Source organism: Artibeus jamaicensis, unplaced genomic scaffold (assembly GCF_021234435.1).
Source record: "Artibeus jamaicensis isolate MK-2021 breed Jamaican fruit bat unplaced genomic scaffold, CSHL_Jam_final contig_515, whole genome shotgun sequence".
Classification (NCBI taxonomy): domain Eukaryota; kingdom Metazoa; phylum Chordata; class Mammalia; order Chiroptera; family Phyllostomidae; genus Artibeus; species Artibeus jamaicensis.
The window spans coordinates 2,094,620-2,122,495 of NW_026521869.1; the positions used below are offsets into that span (position 1 = coordinate 2,094,620).

The 27,876-nt window shown below is 37.4% G+C and overlaps 1 protein-coding gene across 5 annotated transcripts in view; it reads right to left on the reverse strand.

Annotated features, from left to right (window-relative positions):
* Positions 1-9,057: 9,057 nt before the first annotated feature.
* The window catches only part of CUL2 (cullin 2), a 136,716-nt gene continuing 117,897 nt past the window's right edge, over positions 9,058-27,876 (reverse strand). For all 5 annotated transcript variants that reach the window (XM_037131555.2, XM_037131547.2, XM_037131527.2 and 2 more), the window contains 4 exons: positions 25,975-26,177; positions 23,649-23,750; positions 11,645-11,761; positions 9,058-10,670 (listed from right to left, as the gene is read on the reverse strand). In XM_037131555.2, the coding sequence (XP_036987450.1) occupies positions 10,539-10,670; positions 11,645-11,761; positions 23,649-23,750; positions 25,975-26,177 (554 nt within the window). In that variant the 3' untranslated portion in view covers positions 9,058-10,538. The remainder of the gene's footprint in view (positions 10,671-11,644; positions 11,762-23,648; positions 23,751-25,974; positions 26,178-27,876) is intronic.

Sequence of the window (27,876 nt, forward strand, 5' to 3'; positions counted from 1 at the left end):
ATGGGGGTTGGGGGTAGGAAGAAGCACAAGGAGCACTGTGGTTTAAGGTCATTTAATGGGCTCAGGATGCACTGGACCAAGGCATGCTGGGTCTGGAAGTGAATATGGGTTTGGAGAATGGACTACCATGTGTGGAATTAGGTAGGCTAGGGAAGCTGGGGCAGAGACAGCAAGGCAGGGCCAACTGGAGAGGCCATCTGAGGAGCCGGTGATGACGCAAATAACATAGTTCAGAGACCAGGCTGTAAGGCTCTCAGAAGGGCACCTTTCAGTGTGAGAGTTTTAACTATCTGTCCTTTAAGGCCCAATCCAACTGTAATGCACTGATCCTACGGGGGCCAATAACACAAAGCCTGGTAACTACATCCCAGGCCCTCACTATATACACACAACTGTCTGCTGTTTTTCTTGCTTGTAATCAGAGTATTTCAGAAACAAGTTTCCTTGGTGATCCTTTTGAAATGTCGTCAGGCCACTGTGACCCTAGTATCTGGCATCTTTCCAAAATCAGGGTCCTTTGACTTCCCCTGCAGGCCCCATTGTGGCCTCCAGACCGAATCTGCACAGGAGAAGAAATATGTAATACAGCACTGTTAACTTGGACTTGTCTGGTGTGCATTTCTGATGAGTCAATGTCCACCTGTTTCTGAGACTCAGTCTCCATGGCAGTTAACTAGAGATTGGTCTTGTTATGCGTGGATCCGTTAGGGAAGCCCTGGGCCTCAGCTTGCACCTTACACTCAGTAGCTTTGTCCTAGCACCTGCTGACTCCTTCAGGAGGGACCTCCCACTTGTCCACATGCTGAGTGCCCTTGCCTCCCATGTCCTGGCCTGCTCATCTGTAGCCTCCTCTTGATACATACCTATTTCGCTAGGCTGCTGGCCCTTTCTCTGGGGCAACCTGCTGGCCAGATGTGAATATGTTCTGAAAGTAGCGACAACACATCACATACAAGAGAGGAAGACGAGTGAAGGAAAACTCCGAGTTTTTGACCTGAGAAACCGGAAGGAACTGCCATCAACTACAATGGGGGGAGCTGTAAGTAGGACCCATATGGGGTTGCTGGGGAGATTAGGAGTTCAGTTTTGGATATGCTAACTTAGAGATGTCTATTAAGCATCCAAGTATGGAGATTGATGGTCCCTGCCCACTTCCTAAATGTTGGAGAGAGATATGGACAGGATGTTATTTTGGATATTGTTGGAAGGTAAACAGTATTTAAGCCTTTGCACTGCATGAGGTCACCAAAGGGTTGATGAAAAGAGAAGAAAGAAAAAGTTCAACACTGAACCAAGAGATTGCCCCATGTTAAGAGACTGGGGAAACAAGGAAACATCAGCAAAGACTGCTTACTGGAAGCTGCTTGCTTTCCTCAGCAGATGATTGGCAGCAGTGACCACATCCATGTGCTGGGATCTACTCAGAGATTTCCCTCTGAGCATCTCTAGGGAGTGTGCTTGCTTTACATGCAGAGAGGATGCTACACATGCACTATGAGCAGGTCTTTCTGAATAGATTTTACTGCAGGCTTAGTTTGGTCCAAATCTCCCTCCTTTTCTGCTGGTAGGAGTGGGCTCAGTGTGCCTTTGAGAAGACCAACTGATGAGCAGTACAGTTCAGACACACATGAGACTGAATGCCAAGTCCAAGAACAATCTTCTCTCTCCAAATATGCTAACCAGTCACACTCGTGGGTGGGATTTTGGCTTTTTATTCATGTATATATGTACATTTATATGTATATTCTTCACCTGGTAAGTGGTGATTCTTTGGGAACTTTTTTCTCTTGTCTTTTTAAGGAAAAACCAGATGACTGTTTTTAGTTGGCTTTTATACCCAAGTATAATCTCCTAATTGTAAAATATTTAAAATATAAAATCCCACAAATTTTTTAAACAATCCCATCTATAGAACTTTATTAAGGGAAGTGTATTGGTTTTTCCAGAGCTGCCAATACAAAGCACCATAAATTTGGTGGCTTAATACAACACAATTTATTCTCTTGCAGATACGCAGGCTAGAAGTCAGAAACCAAGGTGCTAGTGGGGCCACACTCTCCTTAGAGTTCTAGAGGAGGGTCCTTTCGGGCCTTTTCAGTTCCCAGTGGTTCCTGGCAAGCCCCGGCATCCCCCAGCTTGTTGCTGCATTACTCCAATCTCTGCCTCTGTCTTCACATAGCCTCCAGTCCCACATGTCTGGGCTCAAATTTTCCTTTTCTTGTGAGGACATAAATCATTGTATTAGGGTCCACCCTATGACTCTGATTGTATCTGCACAGACCCTATTTCTAGATAAGGTCACACTTACAGGTTCCAGGTGAACATGCATTTGGTGTGTGGGGCTGGGACACTATCCAACCCAGCGCAGTCACTGAATTCTGTGTTCTATGGAGCAGTAGATAGGGTGGCCCCAAACAGGGTCAAGCCCATGTACAATCAATATGTAACTAAGTACAAGGTATTAGATGATTATCTAATACCAATTGTAAAACAAAAAAGTTAAACACTTAAGACAGAAAAGGACCTACCTTGAGTTCACATCACACTTCACTGTATTACTCGTGTATTTTTAGAAACCACAGCATTTGAGCAATGTTACACTATGCACCCTGAAATTCCTCAGTTGGCTACATATTTGTTCTTTTATCTGTCATCCCTGGTGGGTTTGATGGTGTAGCATGGACAAAAATACAGGATCCAGCAGAAGTAAAGCTAGTCTTGGGTGTGGTTGGTAGGGTAATATAGGTGTAATATAGTTTTAATTTGAACATTTCACCTAAAACATCATATGGTGTGCTTGAGTGTGGTATTGTTATGTTACAGAATTACATGCTTATGATTTTGTAATAAAAGGTTTTGTAATAAGTTTTTTGTAACAAAAAAAGGTGTTATTTGTGCTGGACCCTGTATATTATTAGCTGGCTGCTAGGTCCTTCCCTTCCTTTATCTCCACATCCCAGAGAATCCCAGATTGCTTGCTTCAAGAATTTCCAGTGGCTCTCAAGAGCTTTCCGACCTAATCAGATTGGATTTAGGTTACTGGGTCAACAGTAAACCCAACTTTTCTGCAACTAAGACTGTTAACAGACTGAACTGGATCCTATGACTCAGTAGTTGCCAGCCGGCCCAAAGACAACTCCTAGATGATGATTTTAGGAAAAGGGGCAAACTTTATTTCTAGCACTCAGGGTGAGGGTGGGGACCACTTCCAAAAACACTGTGTCCCTGAACAAAGTATTAGAGTTGTCTTTACTCAGGGAAATCATGCATAAACGTCAAGGTGAGCTTCGTCATCACATGTATGGGGGGGACACTTCTGCGCCTGCAGTTAGAAAACATGACTATTCATATACATGTTCAAAAATGGTGGAAGACCTCTGCTCCAGGGAGATTTTAGTATTATACTGAGCGTATAATGAGAAAAGCTCATGGGGAGGTCAGCAGAGGGTCCTCTTAGGCCACTTTGGTCAGTCCCAGGCAACTTGAGTCGGCTCAACCCCTTGGTCCTGCGAATCCTCCTGGGCTTGTCTCTGAAAAGACAGGTCCGGCATTCGTCGATGTCAAAGGTAGGGGAGGTATGAAAGGAACTTCAACCAATTAAGTCTCAGACCTTCTATTAAAACTCTTAGCAAGTTACAGGATATGGTTACATAAATTTCCTAATGTCTAGGGTGATGTAAATGGGTTTACTGGTTAATCTAAGCGAAGTTATGAACTCTTAATAAAAAAGTCTCTGCTAGTATGCCAGGCTGTAGATACAGGCTGTTACAAGGTTGTATTCCTAAATGTGCAGCCTCCTAAGGAACACAAACTGAAGCCCTGTTTAGACACAGGCCAGTGCCTGTGGGAAGAGAGCAGCAAAGTGAAGTGTCTGTAGACACCTTATCCTCACTGAGTGCCTCCCTTCCTTGCAGCATGGAGCAGTGGAGAAGGTGGCCCCAACCAGGGTCAAGCACATAGTTGCCAAGCAGAAAGGGCATGCAGCTTCCAGATTTCTTGCACCTCATAGTTCCACTCCATATTCCACTTATCAAGTGGCTGGAGGTCATTATCTTTCTTGTGTGTCAACATTTAGAGATGGTCATTTAAAAATGTACAATCTAGACAAAAAACCTCAGATATTTACTTCACAGCATAGTATTGATTTGAATTTAGTCACTTCAGCTGTATATAAACTAAATGATAAAACAGCTTTTTGTTTTGTTTCTAGTCAGCATTCAACTTTTCCTTTAATGCCAGAGTGCTTCTGTTATTTCATTGACCTCTTTAGGGCAGATACTCTGCTAAACAGTTTACCCTAAACCAGCTTATTTTTACCCTAAACCGGCTAAAAGCATATCTCTGCTTTCCACATCTGTCTCTTCTTCCCCAGAAGACCAGATAAACTCACCCACTTAAGGGAGCCAAGGCTCTCAGCACAGGATTGCAGCTATGTTGAGAGCACTCCTGTGAGCTAGATACAGAAACAAGGCTGGTAATAAAAGCCACAGAAAATTCACATCCTTTTCCTGTAACACCAAAGCTCTGCCAAGAAAAATATCAATCTGGCCATACAGGAAAAAATTAGCAATCCAAGAACTTTACCCCCTCTCCAGGAGTGCTAACTTCAACACTGGCTGCAATTCTCAGCTACTCTTAACTATAAATAGTAAGTTACTAACAACAGGGGAAAAGGAAATGATAATAAACAAAAACCTTTTTAAAACCTTTCCTTTCTTATTCCAGTTCTTTACCACAAGTTGATTCCCAAAGGTTCCCTTTTTGCTGGAAAAAAAAAAAGATATTGTTAAACTTGTCATGAAAATACAAAACTCAAATGATGTATTTCTCCCTCAAGGGCAGTGCTCAACCAACAGGGAACAAAGACTCAGGAATATAAGAGGTAATCAAATGGCAGGCTTCCATTTGGGTCATTTACCCGACTTCTTAAATGTTTCCTTGCCTGCAGGTGGGGTGGCAAAGACATCCACTTGCGTTCTAAGCCAAATCCTAGAGCTTTTGTAAACTAAATACTCTCAATCTTTCCATCCTTGTGTTTATTACTTAAAAATCGATGTAATATATTCATGTGCTAAATATTAGTTACTGTCTAGCCACATTTCACCTGGATATTAATCCACAAGTGTTAATGAAAGCAATGAGATGGATAAAAAAACTTCTATGAATTGCTTTAGAAGATTCAGGATCAGAGCTCCCATGCAGCAGAGACTGGATCTGCCCACTCCACTCAACTATCTGAAAAGCAGGTCAAATGCCCCAGGTACCTACAACCAAGACCGTATGTGCCTTCTCCACCCTCGTCCTGTCCCAGGGTTCCCCTCACTCACTCACTCATTCAATCCATTCCAGCCCATTATTAAGCCATGTCAATTTTATCTACTTTACTCCTCTAGAGATCACCACTGCCACTCGTGTAAACTGCTTACCTTCTCCGAGGTCTAACCCCACATATCCATCATTAGCATCTAGAGTTCCATTCTTCACCCTAATGCAGGCTATCCATTTTCCACTAAAACTTGCAAATATTATAAAATAGTTCACAAACACCAAAGGAAAAAAAATGTATGTACACTATAAAGAATTTAAAAATGAATATTCACTCAGCCATCACCTAAGTAAAAAAACTTATCAGTACTTCTTCATGCAAATATAACTTCCCTGCTTAAAATCTGTGTAATTCCTTTGATTCTTAGGTTCTGGCTGTTGCTTCTTACCTGAGATCTTCACTGTTACTCCTGTTTAAAATATTCTCTCCTACCTTCATTTTCTGCCCCTTTAACTTCTCTTACGCAACCCTCCTCAGACTACCTAGGATTTCCCTTCCCAAGTGCTGACCCTTGAAAAGACACATTCATGACTGAGACAAGTCTAAAAACCCCATGTGGGCACAGACCTTACAGTTCCAGCCAATTACTGCAGTAACTGTTCCCACAATACACAGGCACCAGTAAACATACGCTAGATGACAAAAGGAAGGTGAATTGCATGATTACAGATGGAAGGCTGGAAAAGGAAGAACCTTACAATTACCTTAGGTAGTGTGGTCACTGCATATGACAATTACTTCTCATCAGTGAATCCTACCTTTAATTAATTCTAGCCTATCAGTTTTATGTCCTATAAGGACTGCCTAATTGTTTCAGCCTTAAAAATGTTTCATGAATATATCAACCTTCAACTAGTTGGCTTCTCCATATTAATTTCCAGTCAGCAAAGGTCCATTTACAACTACCCTTATGAAATGTATAGACATACGTATCTATCTCTTCACCTGAGGATGTGCTTATTGATTTTAGAGAGGAAGGGGAGGGGGAGAGAAAACATCAGTGTGAGAGAGAAACTTTCATCAGTTACCTCTTGTATACGTCCTGACAGGGGCTTGAACCCACAACCTAGGTATGTGGCCTCACACTGGAAACTGAACCCACAACCTTTTGGTGTACAGATGACACTCCAGCCAACTGAGCCACCTAGCCAGGGTAGGACTAGTATTTTAAAAGTTCACATCTTTACTTTGACCTTGATCAATCTTTTCCCTAGGAACCAAAAATTAAGAGCTCAGTAAATTATCCATTACTATTATATAGTATAAGGATAAAGCCACCCCCATTTGCTATTGTGGCACCATTTGCCTAGCAGGCTGATAACCCTGTTAAATGTTACTGCAATTTTACTCTTCTGAGTTTATCCCCAGGATTGGCAATGACTGGAAGCAAGAGCAGAACTAACTGCTCCCTATAGCCACAGGCAGAAGATAACATTGGAAAGAATTGCAGCCCCATTACAATGCCCCAACAGCCCATGGGCCACACAATAGCACCCCGTCACCCTTTTTTAACTCAATTATAATCCAATAAAAGCTCAAAGCCCCTACCCCTCAAGGGTGGTGTATCTCTCCACACCATGCCCCTCTTTCTTGGAGAGTGAGTAAAACTTTATTCTCTACACTTTCTTCTCTGAGAATTCGTTCATAGCCTGTGTCACCGACCACCCTAACATATAGCTAAAAAAATTTTAACTGAAAACAGGTTTGCATTAAGTATATACACTTGAAATAACTGTTCTATAGTTGTACATGTAAACTATTATATTTGTAAGTACCCTTTGCCACAAATCTGCTGTGAGCCAAGTCACTTAACCATGTTCATCTACATCTTAAATAGGTATCTGAAGAAACAAAAAATGAGTATTACCACAAATTATTTAACTAGAAATTTTTCCTTAAGTCAGCAAAAGCTATTGAAGTTATTTTCATCTATCTTTAATAGATTTTTTTAAAAAGATTATTTATTCATTTATCTTTAGAGGGGAAGGGAAGGAGAGAGGAAGGGAAATATCAATGTACGGTTGCCTCTTGTGCTTCACCTGCTGGGAACTGGCCTGTAACCCAGCCATGGGGCCTGACTGGGAATTGAACAGCGATTTTCTGGTTCGCAGGCCCACGCTCAATCCACTGAGCTACACCAGCCAGGGCAATTTTCATCTATCTTATAAACTGCACTGTATACAGACTATTAGCACAGCTTTGCCTGGGATTAAATTCAGGATCTGCAGTTTCTGGCAATGACTCCTAGAAATTTAGTTTCCTCATCTCTGAAAGGCAGTATTAGCTTTCCAGCTGATACAGGTAGAAAACCCTTTAAAAGGGCTTTAAAAACTAAAAGAAAACCTATGTAGTGACCTAAACACTTACTAAGCTTGCTTACTGACTGATTACTAACAAAGTTTGCCAAAGATATTTTCCTTCAGTGCCAGAAGGTAAAGATAAGAAAACTTCCCCAGACCACGAGACCACTGAATGACGATAACCTTTGGCATTATACCCCTATTATGACACTAAACTCTCTGCCCACAGTAGAGTACATCGCCATTTTCTGTATGTAGCAAGGAGCCCTGTAATAGCACGTTGTTTTTGGCTCTGAGCGGAGGCACTGTTCAGGGAATGATCCCCAGTGCACTCCCTGCTCCCTGGCCTGCAATACATTTCCTACTAACAGAACCAACTTGGAGAGTTATCTTGGCTCATACCTATCAAGTGGCCAGACCTGCTTCAGGTCAGTAACACCAGGAACACTGCCTAGTTAACAAGATTATCTAAAGATCAAATGAAGTAACATGTATAGAAGCACCTGTCACAGTCTACACTTAATAAAGCTTAAAAATTAACAGGAATTTTATGGCACTGCAGACTACAAAGGTTGAAAAATCCTGTAGATATACTAAATTATACATAAAGTAAAAAAAAATCCCAGACTCTTTATTCTTTTGTTTGTATTAAAGCAAACTGTCATACAATATTGGACTAAACCCTAGAACAAATCTGTATCTCCAGTAGCAGTTAACATTCCTGGTTTCAAAGGGGAAGAATGGATGGCCAACAAGAGCTACCCTAGCTGTAAAACACATTGCATACTTACTAATGCTAACCACCTCAGTGTTAATGTACTTGTTAAAACCTCTGCAAATTTTACTCACATTATTTTTGTTATTCTGAGATAAAGCAGAGAACCCTCTCCTCTCCTTCCTCTTCCCTTTTTCAAACTCTGACTCTTCCTGCCTATAAGCACAAGGCATATAGCCTACTTTGGGCTGTATGCTCAGATCTCCTGCAGTAAGGATTTCAGGAGGCTGAGGGAAGGTCTAAAATTCATTCTGATCACTACTCCCTTTTGGGCTGGTAGCTTGGTTAAATGGGTCTGGCCTCTTCTTTATTCATGCACAAGTATATCTTAAATATATTCCCTTTCAGATAAAATGAGAAAAAGATGAGAAGAAAATTTGCCAGCCATTTTCATAGACTTCAGCACAAGTACTTTGCCCATTTTCCAATATAATATACAGGGTGGGGCAAAAGTAGGCTTACAGTTGTGAGTACATTAAACAATTTATTCTTGTATTATTAGTTATTATTATTTTCCATACAAATAACTGTAACCTTATTTTTGCCCCATGCTGTATTTTCTTGACAGATACCAGGCTAAGGCTTGATTTAACACATATAAATATTTAAGAAAAAAAGGAACCAATTTGGAAAACTTTATCAACAAGTTATTAAAACAAAGGTTTGCTTTTTGACAGTGAAATGTACAATATTACATGGTTTGCCATTATTTCCTCTCTAGGAAGAAAGGTACAATGAAATATACAATAGATAAGTCATTATAAGCTCAGGAGATTTTAAACACTTAAGAGACATAAGTTAGAAAAAGTGCAGTCAAACAAACCGACTGTAAAAGCTGTTTGTTTTTATTATTTTGCTAAAGCCTAATCCGTTAAGAGATATACACTAAAGTATTATAAGTGAAGTGATTCATGTGGAATATGCTTTAAAAGATTCAGCTTAAAAACTGTGTGTGTGTATGTATGTGTGTTGTGGTAAGGAAAACAGTTTAAATAGATAATAAATATGATAACAGACCAGAGTATTCTAATACTGCTTGTTGATATATATAATAAACAAAATAATGGAACTTCATGTCTATTTAAATGGCACCTGGTATAATGCAACATACAGATTTTTCTGAAGTTGTTAAGGTTATGCACTGCCAGGCAGAGCTGTGACTTATGAGTGCATCTAGCACGGAAATGTCAGAGAAGTATAAGGGTCTTAAGTAGGCAGGCATACAGACTGGTGTCACAGGCTCTCCTACACCTGTGAAAAGTGGAGAGAAAAGTAGAGGGGAAGGCAAGAGAGATAGGCATTAGTCTATGTTAGAATTAATTCAATGAAAACATAAGACCGTTTTTAGATGAAAGGCCCTTTCTTATGCCATACTTGAAGTAACCACATATTCCCTTACACCATCTCTATGGTATACAGTACATCACCAGAAACTCCTGAAGGAATTAAATCCTCCATATTCAAGATGCTTATATACAATGTTGTCCCAATCCTTAAAAAGAAAACATTATTTATGTTGAATGCATTTTTATGCACTCAAGAACAATAATTGACATTTTTTCAGTAGGATTTAAGTACAAGTGAATTAAACCATTCAGATAAAAAGCAACTAAAGCAGCATTTACTGCTTTGATGACTCATGAACATTAATATATATTATTTAGTGTGATACTCCATCCACATAAAAAAGGCATTCTATTTCTTTATTTTTTTATTTGACAAGCAGCAATATCATGTTTGTCATTTAATGTAGATACAATTATTAGGTTATCTGTCATATTACAATATTTAAGTTTTTTATTTTATGTCCTTTAAGATACATTAAAAAAAACACATCAACTGCAAACATGAAGGGGAGAAAAAGCATGGTACCCAACCAAATTTCCACATTTCAGCAATACTTCACTCATTCTTTAATAAAGTTTTAAGAAATGTCATAATGACATGAGCTTGAAATATCTCTAGGCATTTTCTCTGATGCTCATGACGTGGCACTGGTGATGTTGTAAACAGCAGGAAAACAGGGGCTGCCGAATGACCAAATTATGGAGGCACAGGCCTGCTTTTTTACCCCACAGGAACACACCAAATGGTGATGGCAATGATCCTCTCACACCCACACAGGAGGACAGCAACATCACGCTACGTAACTGTATTCATCTGCTGAAGCCTGGCTGCGTTCAATGTACTGTTTGTCTATCAGCACTTCAATACACTTCTTAATCATGCTGATACTAGGGTTAAACCTAGCTCTTGACTGGCTAATCACCTGTAAGAGAGACATGGGTGTCAAACTACTGTCAAGTAATCAGTTATAAATAATTTTAAACAACCAGCTATAAAGGTGTCTCATATTTACCGAGGTTTCATCAAGCATATCTAAGTCATATAAGAAAATATACTAAAAATTATGGAATTATAGTAAACTGAATAAATTTATCCTAAATGAATACATGTGATATGTCAAGTGAGTAAGTGCATTAACAATACTGAAAGTTTTAAACTCAGCAGTGCATAGGAGACAGAGAATTAGATCAATTTTGATATAATGACAAAAATAATTTTTTATGCAAAGTCAGAAAAGAACCTAATGTTTATGTTGTGAAGGATAAAATATAGAAGACATATATAGCAAATCTAATGTTCACAGATAACTACATTAAACTATAAACCAATTAATCTACCTAAACACCCACACTCTCAAGCTTCCATTTAACTGCTACTCAACTTTCAGCTCTTAGTTTAAGTAACCCTTTCTCAAGAAAGCTTTTCCCAATATGCCTTAAGTCAAGACTTTTATGTACATTCTCACAGTACTGCATACCTTTTTATAGTGCATGCTACTGTAATTTTACATATACTTGCATATTATTTCAATAATGTATTCCTTCCCTATTAGACTATGAACTCCAAAAGTGCAGGAACCACATCTTGCTTTGCTCTGCATTAAACCCTCATTGACAAGCACAGCACTACCACATCATACACATTATATTTATGGAATGAGTATTTAATGTAGTTAATGTTCTTCAATAACTGGAGAAAAGACTCAATAAATTGGTGAAATTTATACCTCTAAAGTCAAGCCAAAGCAAATCTGAACTTAATACTGAAATTATAAATGAGGTCTGTTCCCATTAAGTAATGAAGTATTTCTTTATGGTATTTGTGAATCATATTATTTCTGCACTATCTTTACAAAGAAACATTTCTAAGAACTTTTGAAGACTTTCCCCCCTTTACCTCTTGAATAAGGGCATTATGCCGAAGTACTTTTCGTGCTTTCATGATGCGAACTATAGCAGCTTGGAGATACATTTTCCGGTCCTCATCCACAGCACTTCTTGTCTGTTCCATTTCCTGTTTTACGGGGGGAAAAAAGCAAATGAGACATTAAATCATAAAAATTGTTCTTAATTAATTTTATCAGTGAGTTTAAATAAATTTCTGATCAATACTGAACATCATATTATAGTTATAATGTGCCCAATATCACATAACCTTTCCCAAAAGAATACTTATAGTAAGTTATACATAATTCATTGGGTTAAAGTTGGAAGATTATTTAAAAAATTAACACTACTGTAGACTGTATTCCATGTAAATAAGACAATAAAGAACTTAAATGACACAGAGCAGTAATTTTCAAGACTACTGTCCTATCAATGAGTGCAGAAACTATACCCACTATACCACAATACTTTTAGATGCTTTAGTAATTGGCTCCAAGTGCATAGTGGAAAAGACTTCAAGATGAAGAGCTTTGGAGGGTTCTATTTGGCTCAAACAGAGAAGCCAGGAATGATGAACCACAAAAAACATCCCCATGCAGCTCAAACAGTAGAAGCAAGGCACAGAAGTGATGCCACATTAATATGACCTTGTAACAGCTTTTAAAAGATAAAATACATGAGAGATACAAGATGGCAGAGGAGTAAGTGAAAGCTACTCTAATGAACTCCAAGGACCAATCTGGAATTACAACTAAAATGTATAGAAATCATCCTTACTAACGAACTGAACACTAGCTGGAAAGAAGTCAAGGACAGAGAGTAGAAACCCATTCCCCACAACAAGACTGGTGAAGAGTGTGGAGGAGACATAAGAGGGCTATTGGGCTCCCCTGGGCAGCAGCTGAGTTTCTGGAGAGACCTTTAAACAGCTGGGGGGGGGGGGGTTCCACCTGAAAAGCGTGGGGTCTAAAGCCCAAGCTAGGCTCCCCAGTCTATAGCAACAGAGCCAGAAAGGAACCCAGATATTATCCAGCTGTGAAAAGGAGCAGGGTTTTTGTCTGCCAAGGAGAGACAGCTGGAGACTCAAGAGAGCCTCTTAAAAGGTCAACACACAACATTTCGTTTGCAGCCACTTACCCAAGGCTCCAGCAGAGAGAAGGCACAGGGGACTGGAGGAACTTGAGGAAAGCCTGGGACTGGTGGCTCTGGGGAGAGAACTGAAGGAACAGCCACCAGGATACCTGTGCTGAGTCATTCCCTGCATTACAGAAACAATCCTTCTCAGGTAGAGCACTCCTTTCCAAAAGGCATCAGCCTGAGGGGAAGAAATAGCCCCAGCCCCAGGAATTACTCTGCCCCACCCTGGAGCTTAAGCTGGAGGCTATATCACTGATTAGTTTAATAACCAAATCAGATGTCTGGGAGCTCTGAGACTTCACCTGACCCTCTCCAGTACCATTTGTTGATAAAGGACCACGGTGGTGCACAGCCTGGTTCTTTCTGCAAACACCCAAACCCAGCAGAGGAAGCCACATGCTGTGGATGGCTGATAATTTAAACTAATTGACCAGGACGAGCCACAAGCAGCATCTGACAAAGGCCTACAGCAGAGTCTCTACCTAATACATAGAAACAAATACAAAGATGCACCCAAATGGGAAGACAAAAAACAAACCCAAAATAAAAGAACAAGAGAATTTGCAGGAAGAAGAGCTAGAAGAAATTAAGGCAAGAAATTTATAAGACAGAGTTCAGCACAGTGGTTATAAGGATATTCAATAGCATGAAAAAAGGCATAGAAACAATTAAAAAGTATCAGTCGGAAATATAGAATGTGATATCTGAAATAAATAATACATTGGAAGGAATAAGCAGAAGGTTAGATGAAGAAGAGGAAGGAATCACTGATTTAGAAGAAAAGGTAGAAAAAATCATCCAGGCAGAAAGCAGAAAGAAAAAGAATTTTAAAAAAATGAAAAGACCTTAAGAAACCTTTGGGACAAAAGGAAGCATAATAACCCCCGCATCATGGAGATACAGAAGGAGACAAATGCAAGCAAGGAATCAAGAACCTATCTGAAGAAATAATGACCAAAAACTTCCCTAATGTGGTGAAGGAAAAAGACACACACATCCAGGCAGCTCAGAGAATCCCAAACAAGATGGACCCAAAGAAGCCTATATTGAGACACATAACTAAAATGACCAGGCTTAAACACAAGGAGAGAATCCTAAAAGCTGCAGGAGAAAAGCAGGTAGTTACATACAAGGGAGCACTATTTAGACTGTCACATAATTACTCAACAGAAAAATTTCAGGCCAGAGGAAGTGGAATGAGATATTCAAAGTGATGAAAAGCAAGGACCTACAACCAAGACTACTTTACCCAGCAAGGCTAGCATTTAAAATCGAAGAAGAAATCAGGAGCTCCCCAGACAAGAAAAACTAAAGGAATTTGTTAAGACCAAAGCAGTACTACAACAAGTGTTAAAGGGCTAAGAAGAGGAGGAAGAGGAAGAAGAAGAAAGAGGAAGAAGAAAAAAGGAAACAGAGGAAAAGAGTCTAACAATAATCTGGCACTAAATATGTATCTATGAATAATGATATTAAATATAAATGTCTTAAATGCTACAACCAAAAAACATAGGGTAGCTAAATGGATAAGAAAATAAGACCCATATATATGATGCCTCCAAGAGACCCATCTCATATTTAAAGATACACACAGACTAAAAGTAAAGGTATGGAAAAATATATTTCATGCCGATGGAGAGGAAAAGAAAGCTGGGGTAGCAATACTTACATGCAACAAAACAGACTTTAAAACCAAGGCTATATAGTAAGAGATAAAGAAGGACACTACATAATGATAAAGAATACAATCCAACAAGAAAGAGGATATAACCCCAGTAAACATTTACACACACAACATAGCACCTAAATATGTGAAGCAAATCTTGATAAACATAAAGGGAGAGATCGACAGAAATACAGGCATAGTCAGGGACTTTAACACCCCAGTGACTTCAATGGATCGATCTTTCAGGCAGAAAATCAATGCAAGGAGACAGCAGCCTTAACTAACACTAGATCAAATGGATTTAATTATTATCATCAGGCCTTTTACCCCAAAGGAGAATATACATTTCAAGTGCACATGGAACACTTTGTAGGACACAACACACATTAGGACACAAAAAGTTTCAATAAATTTCAGAAGACTGACATCATATCAAGCATCTTCTCTGACCACAATGCTATGAAATTAGAAATCAATCACAAGAGCATACAAAAACATGCAAAGGCATGAAAGCTAAATAAGATGTTATTAAATAATGAATGGGGTAATAATGAGATCAAGGAAGAAATCACAAGATAACATGAAACAAAGAAAAAAATGAAAATAAGGACACAACTATCCAAAATCTGTGGGACACAGGGAAAGCAATTTCAAGAGGGAAATTCATAGCACTACAAGCCTATCTTAAAAAAACAAGGAAAATCTCAAGTAAACAATCTAATCTTACACTTAAAGGAACTTGAAAAAGAACAACAAAGCCCAAAGTGAGTAGAAGAAAGGAAAGAATAAACATCAGAGAAGAAAAAACAAAAAGGAGTCTAAAAAAATGATACAAAAGATTAATGAATCCAAGAGCTGGTTCTCTGAAAAGATAAACAAAATTGACAACCCTATACCAAGCTCATTAAAAGAGGAGAAAAAAAAAGAGGACCCAAATAAATAAAATCAGGAATGAAAGAGGAGAAATAACTGACACCAAAAAAATACAAAGGATTTAAGAAAATATTATGAATGACTATATATGCTATCAAACTGGATAACCTGCACAAAATGGATAAACCCCTAGAAATGTACAATCTTCCAAAACTAAATCAGGAACAATCAAACAGACTCTTAACAAATTAGAATAATGAAACTAAAGCAGTAATCAAAAACTCCCAACAAAAGAAAACCCTGGACCAGATGGCTTCACAGAGGAATTTTACCTAACATTCTGAGAAGAACTAATACCTATCCTTGTCAAACTATTTCAAAACATTCAAGAGGAAGGAAGCTTCCCGAGCTCATTTTAAGAGGCCAGCATTATTCTAATTCCAAAGCCAAATAAAGGGATTCCAGGACTTCTGGCCAAGTGGGGGCAAAGGGAATGCTGGTGGGAGGGGACATGCAGGGCAGATGGGAATAAAAGGGAGGAAAAAAATGGGACAACTGTAATAGCATAATCAATAAAATATAATACATTTTTGAAAACCAGATAAAGACATTACAAAAAAAGAAAAATCATTGGTAAATATCCCTGATGAACTTAGATGCTAAAATCCTCAAAAAATTAATAGCAAGCCAAATACAGCAAAGCAGCAAAGTGATCATACACCATGATCAAGAGGGATTATTCCAGGAATGCAAGATTGGTACAATATTCACAAATCAATAAATGTTAGTTACCATACAAACAAAATGAAGGATACAAACCACATGATAATATCAACAGATACAGAAAAAGCATTTGATAAAGTCCACCACCCATTTATGATAAAAAACTGTCAGCAAAATGGGAACAGAAGGAACATACCTAAACATAATAAAGGTCATAATGAAAAACCCACCAACATTATACTCAATGGGCAAAAATTATAAGTGCTCCCCTTAAGATTCAGATAAAGACAGGAATATCTGCTTTCATCACCTTTATTACATTTTTTAAAAATTTATTTTTTGTTCAAGTACAGTTTCCTGTCTTTTACTCCCATACCAGCCCACCCCCCCCCAGTGCTCCCCACCTCCCTCCCATTTCCCACCTGCCCCACCTTAGTTTTCTCCATGTATCCTTTATACTTGTCAGCCAGTTCTGAATTTCAGTTTTTTTGGTCATATTTTGCTTGTCTGTTTTATTGTTTAGGTTCCTGTTAAAGGTGAGATCATATGGTACTTGTCTTTCAACACCTGGCCTATTTCACTCAGCATAATGTTTTTCAGTTTCATCCATGCTGTTGCAAAGGGTAGGAGCTCCTTTCTTTCTGCTGCATAGAATTCCATTGTGTAAATGTACGATCGTTTTTGGATCCATTATTCATTTGCTGATGGGCACCTAGGTAGCTTCCAACTCTTGGCTATTGTAAATTGCGCTGCTATGAACATTTGGGTGCATAGGTTCTTTTGGATTGATGTTTCAAGGTTCTTAGGATATACTCCTAACAGTGAAATTGCTGGGTCAAAAGGAGTATTCATTTTTAGTTTTCTTAGAAAATTCCATACTGTTTTCCAAAGTGGTTGTACCAATCTGCAATCCCACCAACAGTGAACAAGGGTCCCCTTTCCCCCACAACCTCTCCAACAATTGTTTGTTGCTTTGTTTATGATGGCCATTCTGACTGGTGTAAAGTGGTATCTCATTGTGGTTTTAATTTGCATCTCTCTGAGAGGTAGCTATATTGAGCATCTTTTCATGTGTCTCTGGATCTTCTGTATGTCCTCCTTGGAGAAGTGTCTGTTCAAGACCTTTCCCATTTTTTAATTGGGTTGCTTGTCTTCTTAGAGTGGAGTTGTGTGAATTCTTTGTATATTTTGGAGATTAAAGCTTTGTCTGAGGTATCATTAGCAAATATGTTTTCCCATACGGTTGGTTCTTTTTTATCATAGTACTGTTTTTTTTAGCCATGCAGAAGCTTTTTATTTTGATGAGATCCCATTTGTTTATTCTTTACTTTATGTCCCTTGCTCTAGGGGACAGATCAGTAAAAACGGTGCTGCGTGAAATCTGCAAACAATGACAGTTTTGTTTCCTCCTTTCCAATTTGAATGCCTTTTATTTCCTTTTCTTGCCTGAATGCTGTGGCTAAAACTTCCAATACTATGTTGAATAGAAGTGGTGAAAGTGGAAAACCGTGTCTTGTTCCTGATCTTAGTGAAAAGGATTTTAGTTTGCCCATTGAGTATGATGTTGGTTGTAGGTCTCTCATATATGGCCTTTATTATGTTGAGGAATGCTCTCTTCATTCCCACTTTGCTGAATGTTTTTATCACAAATGGGTGTTGTACTTTATCAAAAGCTTTTTCTGCATCTATTGATATGATCATGTGATTTTGTCTTTGCTTTTGTTTATGTGATGTATTACATTTACTGATTTGCGAATGTTGAACCATCCTTGCATTCCTGGGATGAATCCCACTTGGTCATGGTGTATGATCTTTTTCATGTATTGTTGGATGTGATTCACCAATATTTTGTTGAAAATTTCAGCGTCTATGTTCATCAGCAATATTGGCCCGAAGTTCTCTTTCTTTGTTGTGTCTTCATATCGTTTTGGAATTAGGATGATGCTGGCTTCATAAAAAGAGTGTGAAAGTCTTCCATCATTTTGGATTTTTTTGAATAGTTGGTGAAGGATAGGGGGTTAGCTCTTCCTTAAAGGCTTTGTAGAATTCTCCTGTGAAACCATCTGGTCCAGGGCTTTTGTGTGAAGAGAGTTTTTTGATTACGGCTTCAATTTCATCTGCTGTTACTGGTATGTTCAGGCTTTCTGCTGCTTCTTCACTGAATTTTGGAAGATTATATTTTCCTAGAAATTTGTCCATTTCACCTAGGTTTTCAAATGTCTTGGCATACAGAACTTCATAGTAATTTCTCACAATCTTTTGTATTTCTGTGGTGTCAGTTGTAATCTCTCCTCTTTCATGTCTGGCTGTCTTTATTTGGTCCTCTCTCTTCTTTTCTTGATGAGTCTACTTAATGGCTTGTCAATTTTGTTTATCTTTTCAAAAACGAACTCCTGGATTCATTAATCCTTACAATTGTGCTTTTAGTCTCTATGTCATTTAATTCTGCTCTGATCTTGGTTATTTACTTCCTTCTACTTGCTCTGGGCTGTCTTTGTTTTTGTTCCTTAAGTTCTTGTAGACGTAGGGTTAGGTCATTTGTTTGAAATGTTTCTATCTTTTTTAGATAGGCTTGTATTGCTATGAATTTCCCTCTCAGGACTGCCTTCACTGTGTCCCATAAGTTTTGGGTTGTTGTGAGTTCATTTTCATTTGTTTCCAGAAACTTTTTGATTTCTTCCCTAATTTCATTCTTGACCCATTCGTTGTTTAATAGCATACCATTCAGTCTCCATGATTCTGGGTGCTTTGGGTTTTTTCCTTTGGGGTTGGTTTCCAATTTCAGTCCCTTGTGGTCAGAGAAAGTGCTTGGTATGATTTCAATTTTCTTGAATTTACTGACGCTCGTTTTGTGTCCTATCATGTGGTCTGCCTTTGAAAATGTTCCATGTGCATTTGAAAAGAATGTGTATTTAGCATCTTTGGGATGAAGGGCACTCTATATATCAGTTAAGTCCATTTCATCTATGGCAATGTTCAATGCCACAATATATTTGTTGATATTTTGTCTGGAAGATCTGTCCATTTTTGACAGTAGGGTGTTAAAATCCCCTACTATAATTGTGTTGCTGTCAATATCTTTCTTGAAGTCCTCTAAGATTTTCTTGATATATTTGGGTGCTCCTATATTGGGTGCATATATATTTACAATGTTAATGTCTTCTTGGTGGATTCTTCCCTTGAGTATTATGAAGTGACCTTCTGGGTCTCTCCTTATGGCCCCTTTTTTTTAAGTCTATTTTGTCTGATATGAGAATTGCTACCACAGTTTTTTTTTCCTTGTTCGTTTGCTTGGAAAATTAGTTTCCAGCCCTTCACTTTTAGTGTGTTGATAGTCTTTTGTCCTGAGGTGGGTCTCTTGTAAGCAGCATATATGTGGGTCATGCTTTCTGATTTATTCAGCTACTCTATGTCTTTTGGAGCATTTAACGCATTTACGTTTAAGGTTATTATTGATAGGTACTTATTCACTGCCATTTTTGTACCTGTGTTCCTCTCTGTCTCCCTCTTTTCCTTCCTTTCCTTAAAGCAGTCCTTTTAGTATCTCTTGTAGAGCTGGTTTGGTGGAGGTATAGTCTTTTAGACTTCTTTTGTCTTGGAAGCTATTTGGCCTTCTAACTTGATTGAGTGCCTTGCTGGGTAAAGCAGCCTTGGTTGCAGGCCTCTGGTTCTCATTACTTGGAATATTTCTTGCCATTCTCTTCTTGCTTTGAGCGTTTCCATTGAGAAGTCAGTAGCTAACCTTATTGGGGCTCCCTTGTATGTCACTTCCTTTTTCTCCCTTGCTGCCTTTAAGATTCTCTCTTTGTCTTGGAATTTTGCCAGTTTAATGATGCTGTGTCCTGAAGTGGGCCTCTTTGGGTTCCTCTTGTTTGTGATTCCTGGATTTGTGTGATTTTCACTTTCTTCAAATTAGGAAAGCTCTCCCTCATTACTTTTTCAAATAGGTTTCTATCCCTTGTTCTTCTTCTCCTTCTGGTATCCCTATTATTTAAATATTATTACGTTTCATATTGTCTTGTATTTCTCTTAATCCCTCTTCATTCTTTCTGAGCCTCTTTTCATTTTCTTGCTCTTTCTGTGAGATGTTTTTTCTACTTTGTCCTCCAACTTGCTAATCCGATCCTCTGCCTCATCAATTCTACTTTTGAAACTTTCTACTGTGTTCTTCAATTTGGAAATTGTATTCTTCATTTCCTCTTTGGCCCTTGCTAATATTTTCCATTTCCTTTTTCATGTTGATATAGTTTGTGGTGAATTCACTGTAGCTCGCCTGTAGTTTCTGGTAGCTCATTATGAGCTCTTTGAACTTCCTTATCACCAGTACTTTGAATTCAGTATCTGATAGTTGACTTGCCTCTATTTCATTTAGCATTCTTTCTGAGGCTTCCTCCTTTTCTTTAATTTGGGGACTGTTTCTTTGTCTTCCCATTGTTTATGAGACTCTTGTTTGCCTCAGGTTCTTAACTTGATGTGTTCTGACTCCCTGGGGTTATGGTGTGAACTTCTGTTGTAGAATACCTTTGAAATTCAGTGGTGCAATGTCCTTCAGGTATCTTGATTTTCTCCACTACAACCTACTCCTTTTTGTGTGTATGTGTGATCAGTTGGAAAAGAAGGCAAAATGGTTTATGACAGCAAAAGAGTATTTTATAATATTTACAGTCACAGCTGCTGCTGTCTGGTCCTTCAGTGTCCGTCACAGTCTCTGGTGTCTTATTTTCATAAATGCTGGGGAACTGTTGGTTTTTTGTGCTGTTCCTCAGGTAGATCTGCCAGTATTTTCTCCCATGTGTACAGGAGATGGAATCCACTACGGCCATCTTCCCCTCCCTCATCTCCTTTATTTAACATAGTACTGAAAGTACTAGCCACAGCAATCAGACAAGAATAAAAAATAAAAGGCATCCAAATTGGAAAGGAAGAAGTAAAACTGTCTTTACTTGCAGATGATATGATACACTGTACATAGAGAACCCCAAAAGTTCCACCATCAAATGACTACAACTGATAAATAAATTCAGCAAAGTATCAGAATACAAAATTAATATCAAGAAATCGCTGCATTTTTATATGCCAATAATGAACTAACAAATAATAATTAAGAAAACAATCCCATTCACAATTGCTACAAAAAGTATAAAATATCTAGGAATAAATGTAACTAAGTATATAAAAGACTTGCATTCAGAAAATTTTAAGACACTGAGAAAAGAAATTGAAGAAGATACAAGTAGAGGCATAATACCATGTTCATGGATGCAAAGAATTAACATCATTAAAATGTCCATACTACCCAAAGCAATCTGTAGATTTAATGCAATTTCTATCAAGATTCGAATGACATATTTCACAGAACTAGAACAAATATTTAAAAAATTTATATGGAACCACAAAAGGCCCCATATAACAACAGCGATCTTGAGAAAGAAGAACAAAGTTGGATGAATCACACTATTGAAGATCAAACTATACTATAAGGTCATAGTAATGAAAACAGCTTGGTACTGGCATAAAAACAGACACACAGATCAATGGAATAGATCTGGCTCTCTATTCCAATGGAATAGAGCCAGTACTTCTGGCTCTCTATACCTTTATAGTCAATTAGTATTCAACAGAGGAAACAAGCACATATAATGAGCTAAAGACAGGTAAACAGTGTTGGGAAAATTAGACAGATATGTGTAGAAAAACGAAGCTAGACCACCTTCTTATACTACACACAAGAATATATTCAAAATGGATCAAAGACTTAAATGTTAGACCTGAAACCATAAAAACTGCAGAAAAAACCATAGGCAGCAAAGTCTTAGACATTGCTTATAGCAGTCAGTATTTTATCATATATATGTCCTCAGGCAAGGGAAACAAAAGCAAAAATAAACAAAGGAGAGTACCTCAAACTAAAATGTCTTTGCACAGCAAAGGTAACCACAAACAAAATAAAAACACAACCTGTGGGATGAATGGGAGAACACATTTGCTGATATGTCTGATAAGGGGTTAATATCCAAAGTTTATAAGAATTTATAAAACTCAACACCAAAATTACCCCAACAAGACAATTAAAAATAGGCAAAGGACCTGAACAGATACTTCTCCAAAGAGGACATACACATGGTCAACAGACATATGAAAAAATGCTCAAATGTCACTAATCATCAGAGAAATGCAAACTGAAACCACAATGAGGTATTATCTCATACCTGTCAGAATGCTTATCATCAATAAATCAATGAAAAAGTGCTGGTGAGGATGTGGAAAAAGAGGAACATTTTTTGCACTGTTGGTGGAAATGTAGATTGGTATCACCACTGTGGAAAGCAGTATAGAGATACCTCAAAAAATTAAAAATGGATCTGCCTTTCAATGCAGCTATCCCACATCTGGGAATACATCTGAAGGAACCCATAACACTAGTTCAAAAGAACATGAGAAACCCTACGTTCATTGCAGCATTATCTACAATTGCCAAGATATGGAAGCAGCACAAGTGTTCATTAGTAGTTGAGTGGTTAAAACAACTATGGCATATTTATAGAATGGAGTAATACCCAGTTGTAAAAGAAGAAAATTTTACTCTTTGCAACAATATAGATGGACCTGGAAGACATTATGCTAAATGAAATAAGCTAGAGAAAAAGAAATGCCATATGATTTCACTCATATGGGGAATCTAATAAACAAACTGAATTAATAAGGAAAATGAAAATAGCCTCATAGATGGAGAGCAAGATGACAGCTGTGAGGATTGGGGAGGGTAGGGGATGGAAGGATTGAGCAAAAGGACTCATGGACATGGACAACATGCTGGGGAGGGTTATAAGAGGACTAAATGATAATGGACAAAATACAATAAAGATTAAATTTTAAAAAGAAGGTAAAATACAACCCATATATTATAGGTTACTATTCACTGGTTGACAGGAAAAGAGAATGTTGAACATTTAAGGGTTCAAATTTTATAATACTTCATTAACGTTTGTCTCCCCAAGGTAAAGATCCTGAAGAGAGTCTGACATCTTATATACCTTTATATTCTGTCCCAAGTCCAAGGACAGGATGGTGCATAGATGGCAATAGGGAAACATGAGTGATATGGACAAGTTATCTGAGAACTAAGCAATAATCACTGCTAAGTTAAAAGAATCAACAGTACACATGCAAACTGGCTCATCTGGTAATCTGGAACCCATTCCATGCTTCACAAATCACAATTTGAATCTTCACAAGATAATCCGGTGGTTCGATTGCATGTGAATTTTAAGAAGCATTTTGAACAACTTTTCTTTTGAAATGATGTGTTGTGAAACTATTTTACAAATGAAAAATATCAGATATTACTCTTCAAGAAAGGAATTTTTGAAAAGATACAAAGTAGAGCCATACATTTAAGAGCAATGCAACACCCTTTTCCTTAAACACACAGTATTATTTTTAAAATCTAAAAAAGTGGCAGATTTTGTTTGTAAGGTTAGTAAATGCAAAGAATAAACCAAAAAAAATGCATCATATTATTTTCTGATGTGCAGAGTTTTGTATCATCTCAATGTTACTACTTGCAAAGTACAATGTTTAAATATTTCCAAAATAAATCACATAGAAAAGCACTTACCTGTGGTGTGTCTTTCTGCATTGATGTAGTAATTTTAAATTTTGTTCTTTTACTGCTGAAGTTCATATTTAATGAAAATGAAGATTCTGCATCAATATCTTCCTATAATTAAAAATAACTCATTTATACGTGTAATACATAAAACCATTACATGAGTTGCTACCAATAGTATGCTATGAAAAACCAAGAAAAAAACCTAAATTCTCATAATCTTTAACAGTATAAAAATTATTTAAGAGAAAAATAAATGTCTTCTGTCAAAGTAAAAAACAATTCTTTTTAAATTTTACACTTGATAGAATTTTAATCAGTTTAAATTAAATAAATAAGCAATTTTCTGGCCTGATTATTACATATATTACCTTTGGCTAAGACAAAAAGAAGTCAAGCTCACTGATGTAAACAGAATTTAACATTTTAATTTTTTTTAATAGTAGTTCTTTTTTTTTTTTTTTAAGTTTTATTTATTTATCTTTTAGAGGGGAAGGGAAGGAGAGAGGGAGAGAAACATCAATGTATGGTTGCTTTTCGTGCGTCCCCTGCTGGGAACTGGCCCCTGCTGGGAACCGGCCTGCAACCCAGGCATGTGCCCTGACTGGGAATCGAACTGCGATAGTCTGGTTCGCAGGCCCACGCTCAATCCACTGAGCTACACCAGCCAGGGCTAACATTTTAATTTTTATGAAATACCTACACTCATAATTTTTCCATCAATCCCATTTTGAAAAACCGAACCACCAAGTTTTTTTTAAGTGCTGCAATAACAAAATACCAAATTATAAATAACCTAAGTATAAAAGCAAGCTCTTTCCAGTGGCACACAAGTATAATGATATACTCCATCACCCTGGTGTGATTCTGATAAGAGTTTGCTCTTTAGCTCATGTTTTATTCACTTTGCCAGAAGCAAACAGCCTTTTCTCAACTGAAAGTTTTTAAGTCAGTTTTTAGAATCACAACTTATTCTATCAGGCTTAAGAAAGCCACTCATCGTATAGTGGACATTCTCTATCAGCAGGATCTAGAAGAAGCGCTTGGAGGATAGACTCGTTCTCAATACTAACCTAAGGAATTCTAAACAACTGGCAGATTCATAATTAAAATTTAATGTGCAAACAAGCAATCTGTATTTATTTTGTACATTTCTGGGCAGCAAATATAACACAATTAAAAAATTTATATAACTTCTAACTATAACAATTAGGCTTAAAAATTTAAACTTTGATTTTAAAATGTTAATCTTAGGGATGTCAGCAAAAGGAATTCATGAAAGAAATAAATTATAGGCTATTAACTTTACAAAAAATAAAAATGAAATATAATTTACAAGAATTTCTTTCTTATAGACACAATAATCTGAAGTAGATGATTTAACCTACATCTGATGCTTTTTTTTTAAGCATTTAACTATCCAAGGTACACTACAATAACAAAAACTTATTACTGGAAAGAAAAAGTTATAAAGAAAAAGAGGAATATACTATTATTGGCTTGCTATTCTCGTGACAGATATTAAAAAATATGCTGGTTATTTGAGTCCTGAAATTAAAGAAGATGAGAATGAGAGTATTTGGGATGAAGTTACACATTTTATTTTTTATTTTATTTATTTATTTTTTTAAAGATTTTATTTATTTAAAAAAAAAAAGATTTTATTTATTTATGTTTAGAGGGGAAGGGAAGGAGAGAGGGAGAGAAACATCAATGTATGGTTGCCTTTCGTGCGTCCTCTGCTGGGAACTGGCCTGCAGGGAACCGGCCTGCAACCCAGACATGTGCACTGACTGGGAATCGAACCGCGATCGTGTGGTTCGCAGGCCTGCGCTCAATCCACTGAGCTACACCAGCCAGGGCAGAAGTTACACATTTTAAACATCATACAAGTAACATCAACAAGGCTGTCATTTCCTACTACAGAACCATGCAGTTAAATATAAATTAAAGACATGGGAAAAAAATGGAAAGTTTTACGATAAGCTACAGTTTTCAACCTCAATTAACCAAAGTACTCCCGATGGCAATTCTTTTCCCATTTTTCAGTAAACTCATAGTAGAGTTCTCCTCTACTAGAGGGCAGATGCCTCCCCTCATAGTAGAGGGCAAATGAAATCAAACTATTAAGGGCACATAGGCACTAACTTACACAGCCTTCTCTGTGACTCAAGTTCACAGCTATAAGGAGCTGGCAATAATGTAACTGATTCAAGTGCTTTCCAAAGTACCAAGGGCATTAACAATTATTATCTACTTTCAATACTGTGACTATCCCTTGAAAAAGATTTCATGTTTACAATGCTTAAATTCCTTGACCTTTAAATTCCCATACCTTTTCTGAATCATGGTTAATCATTTTCACATCAAGTAATGATTTGATTGTTTTTGTCAGTTCCTTTTCATTCATCTGAGTGCTGTCTTGAAGCTCTTTATAGCTGACAATTTCACTGTTGTTAAAAGCTAGAAGAACTGCCATTTGGTATGTTGTAACCATGGCTACATATGGTTTGCCCAAATAGTTCATTTTAACTTCACCTACGAGTAAAACAGATTTGTAACAATAAACTGATCATCCAAAGAAACATTTCAAAATTTCTTAAATAACTTTTCATTTCAGATATTTTCTCCTGAAGTAAGGACTTGTTGATTTGTTGCAAAGCCATTCCACTAGCAATGTAATCCTTTTGTTTGTGTAGGGTTAGGGCCATTTATTTTGAGTATAAATCACAATTAAGCTATTAGAACTTTACCAGCAGGGTTTAAATAATGCATTTAAATAGTCATTGGAATGCTAATACAAATATAGGCAGAAAAAAACTAGTTAGAGGGGGTGAGGACAGAAAAAGAAGCAGACAAAGAGGAGAGAATATCAGCTTGCTATTGGCAAGTGACTCATCTGCTAACTCCATCTAGCCTATCCCAGGTAAGAAAGGTCTGTCTATAAGCACACAGGAAATGTTTATCCTGCAGCTCTGATTAAACTAATTTCTGCCAAAATTGTTAAAATACCATTTTTCTTCCCAGCAATTTTCTAGGGGAAAACAGGAATGGGAGGAGAGACAGACATCTAAATTGTATTGAAACAGTTCGTAGAGTAACAGTGTGCTGCTCTCTACATCACCCCAAGAGCTATGAAATATACAACAGATTGAGGTGTACTGCTGCTCTGCCATATCCCAAGGAGAACATTAAAAAAAAAAAACTTATTGTAAACTTATGACCCACATGTATACATTCTGTAACACTCTGTTACATGTTAAAAAAAGGTCAATGTAAGTCAAAGAACTGTTTCCTAAAGCATAAAGTTTTGGTATAGTGATTCTCTCTCTCTCAAGTGCACGCATGCATGCGCACACACACGTGCACACACAAATGCACACACACACACACAGACACAGACACTCTGCATTACTTGACTATCAATAAATTATAAACTGACCCAGCATGAAATTTGGTTTTAAGCTCTATATTTTAACTTAAGAAAGCTGTATTTCAGATTAACTTAACCCAAGAGACTGCATTCTCTTTGTTCATGGGAATTAGTAACTCTGATCAAGATTTTGTGTTTTAATTCATCATGTAATTACATATTTTAAAGAATACAATTCTACTCAATTAATTATCATCATACAGAAGCCTACTCTAACTTTCATCATACCTTGATTTACTTCAGAAATACTTTTCAAATTTTTATGAATAGAAACAGGTCGAGGAAAAAATTCCTAATCTCTGAATTTTCATGAAAGGAGGTTTAATATATTAATTAGAATATCTGATTCACACAGAGTTTAAGTAAGAAATTATTACTAGGCATGTACTACTAACAATTAGTATAAAGAATACTCAACATTTAAGTTTAGAAAATGTGATGAAGAGGAAAACACCACACACACTGCATTACATCATTCGTGCGATGACTGCTTAATCATATGCCAGAAATAAGTATAAAACAATGCATCAAGCACCTCTATGACTGAATGAGACCATCAGCCAATATGTCCCTGATGTTGTAACATGCTGCCATGGGTTTTGGAAACAGAATGAGTCTTCTGTCACATCAAACAGCCTTTCACCATCACTAGAACCCAAAGAGCATGAGGAGATTGTGCAAGTAAGGGGTCAGAGTATCACTCATTATTAAGTACAGCCTGTAATCCTTAAAAGGGGGTAAACTAGTGAGCATTGTATTATGCCTTTTCCTATTTTTTTTTTCAATAAATTATCAAAATCAGAG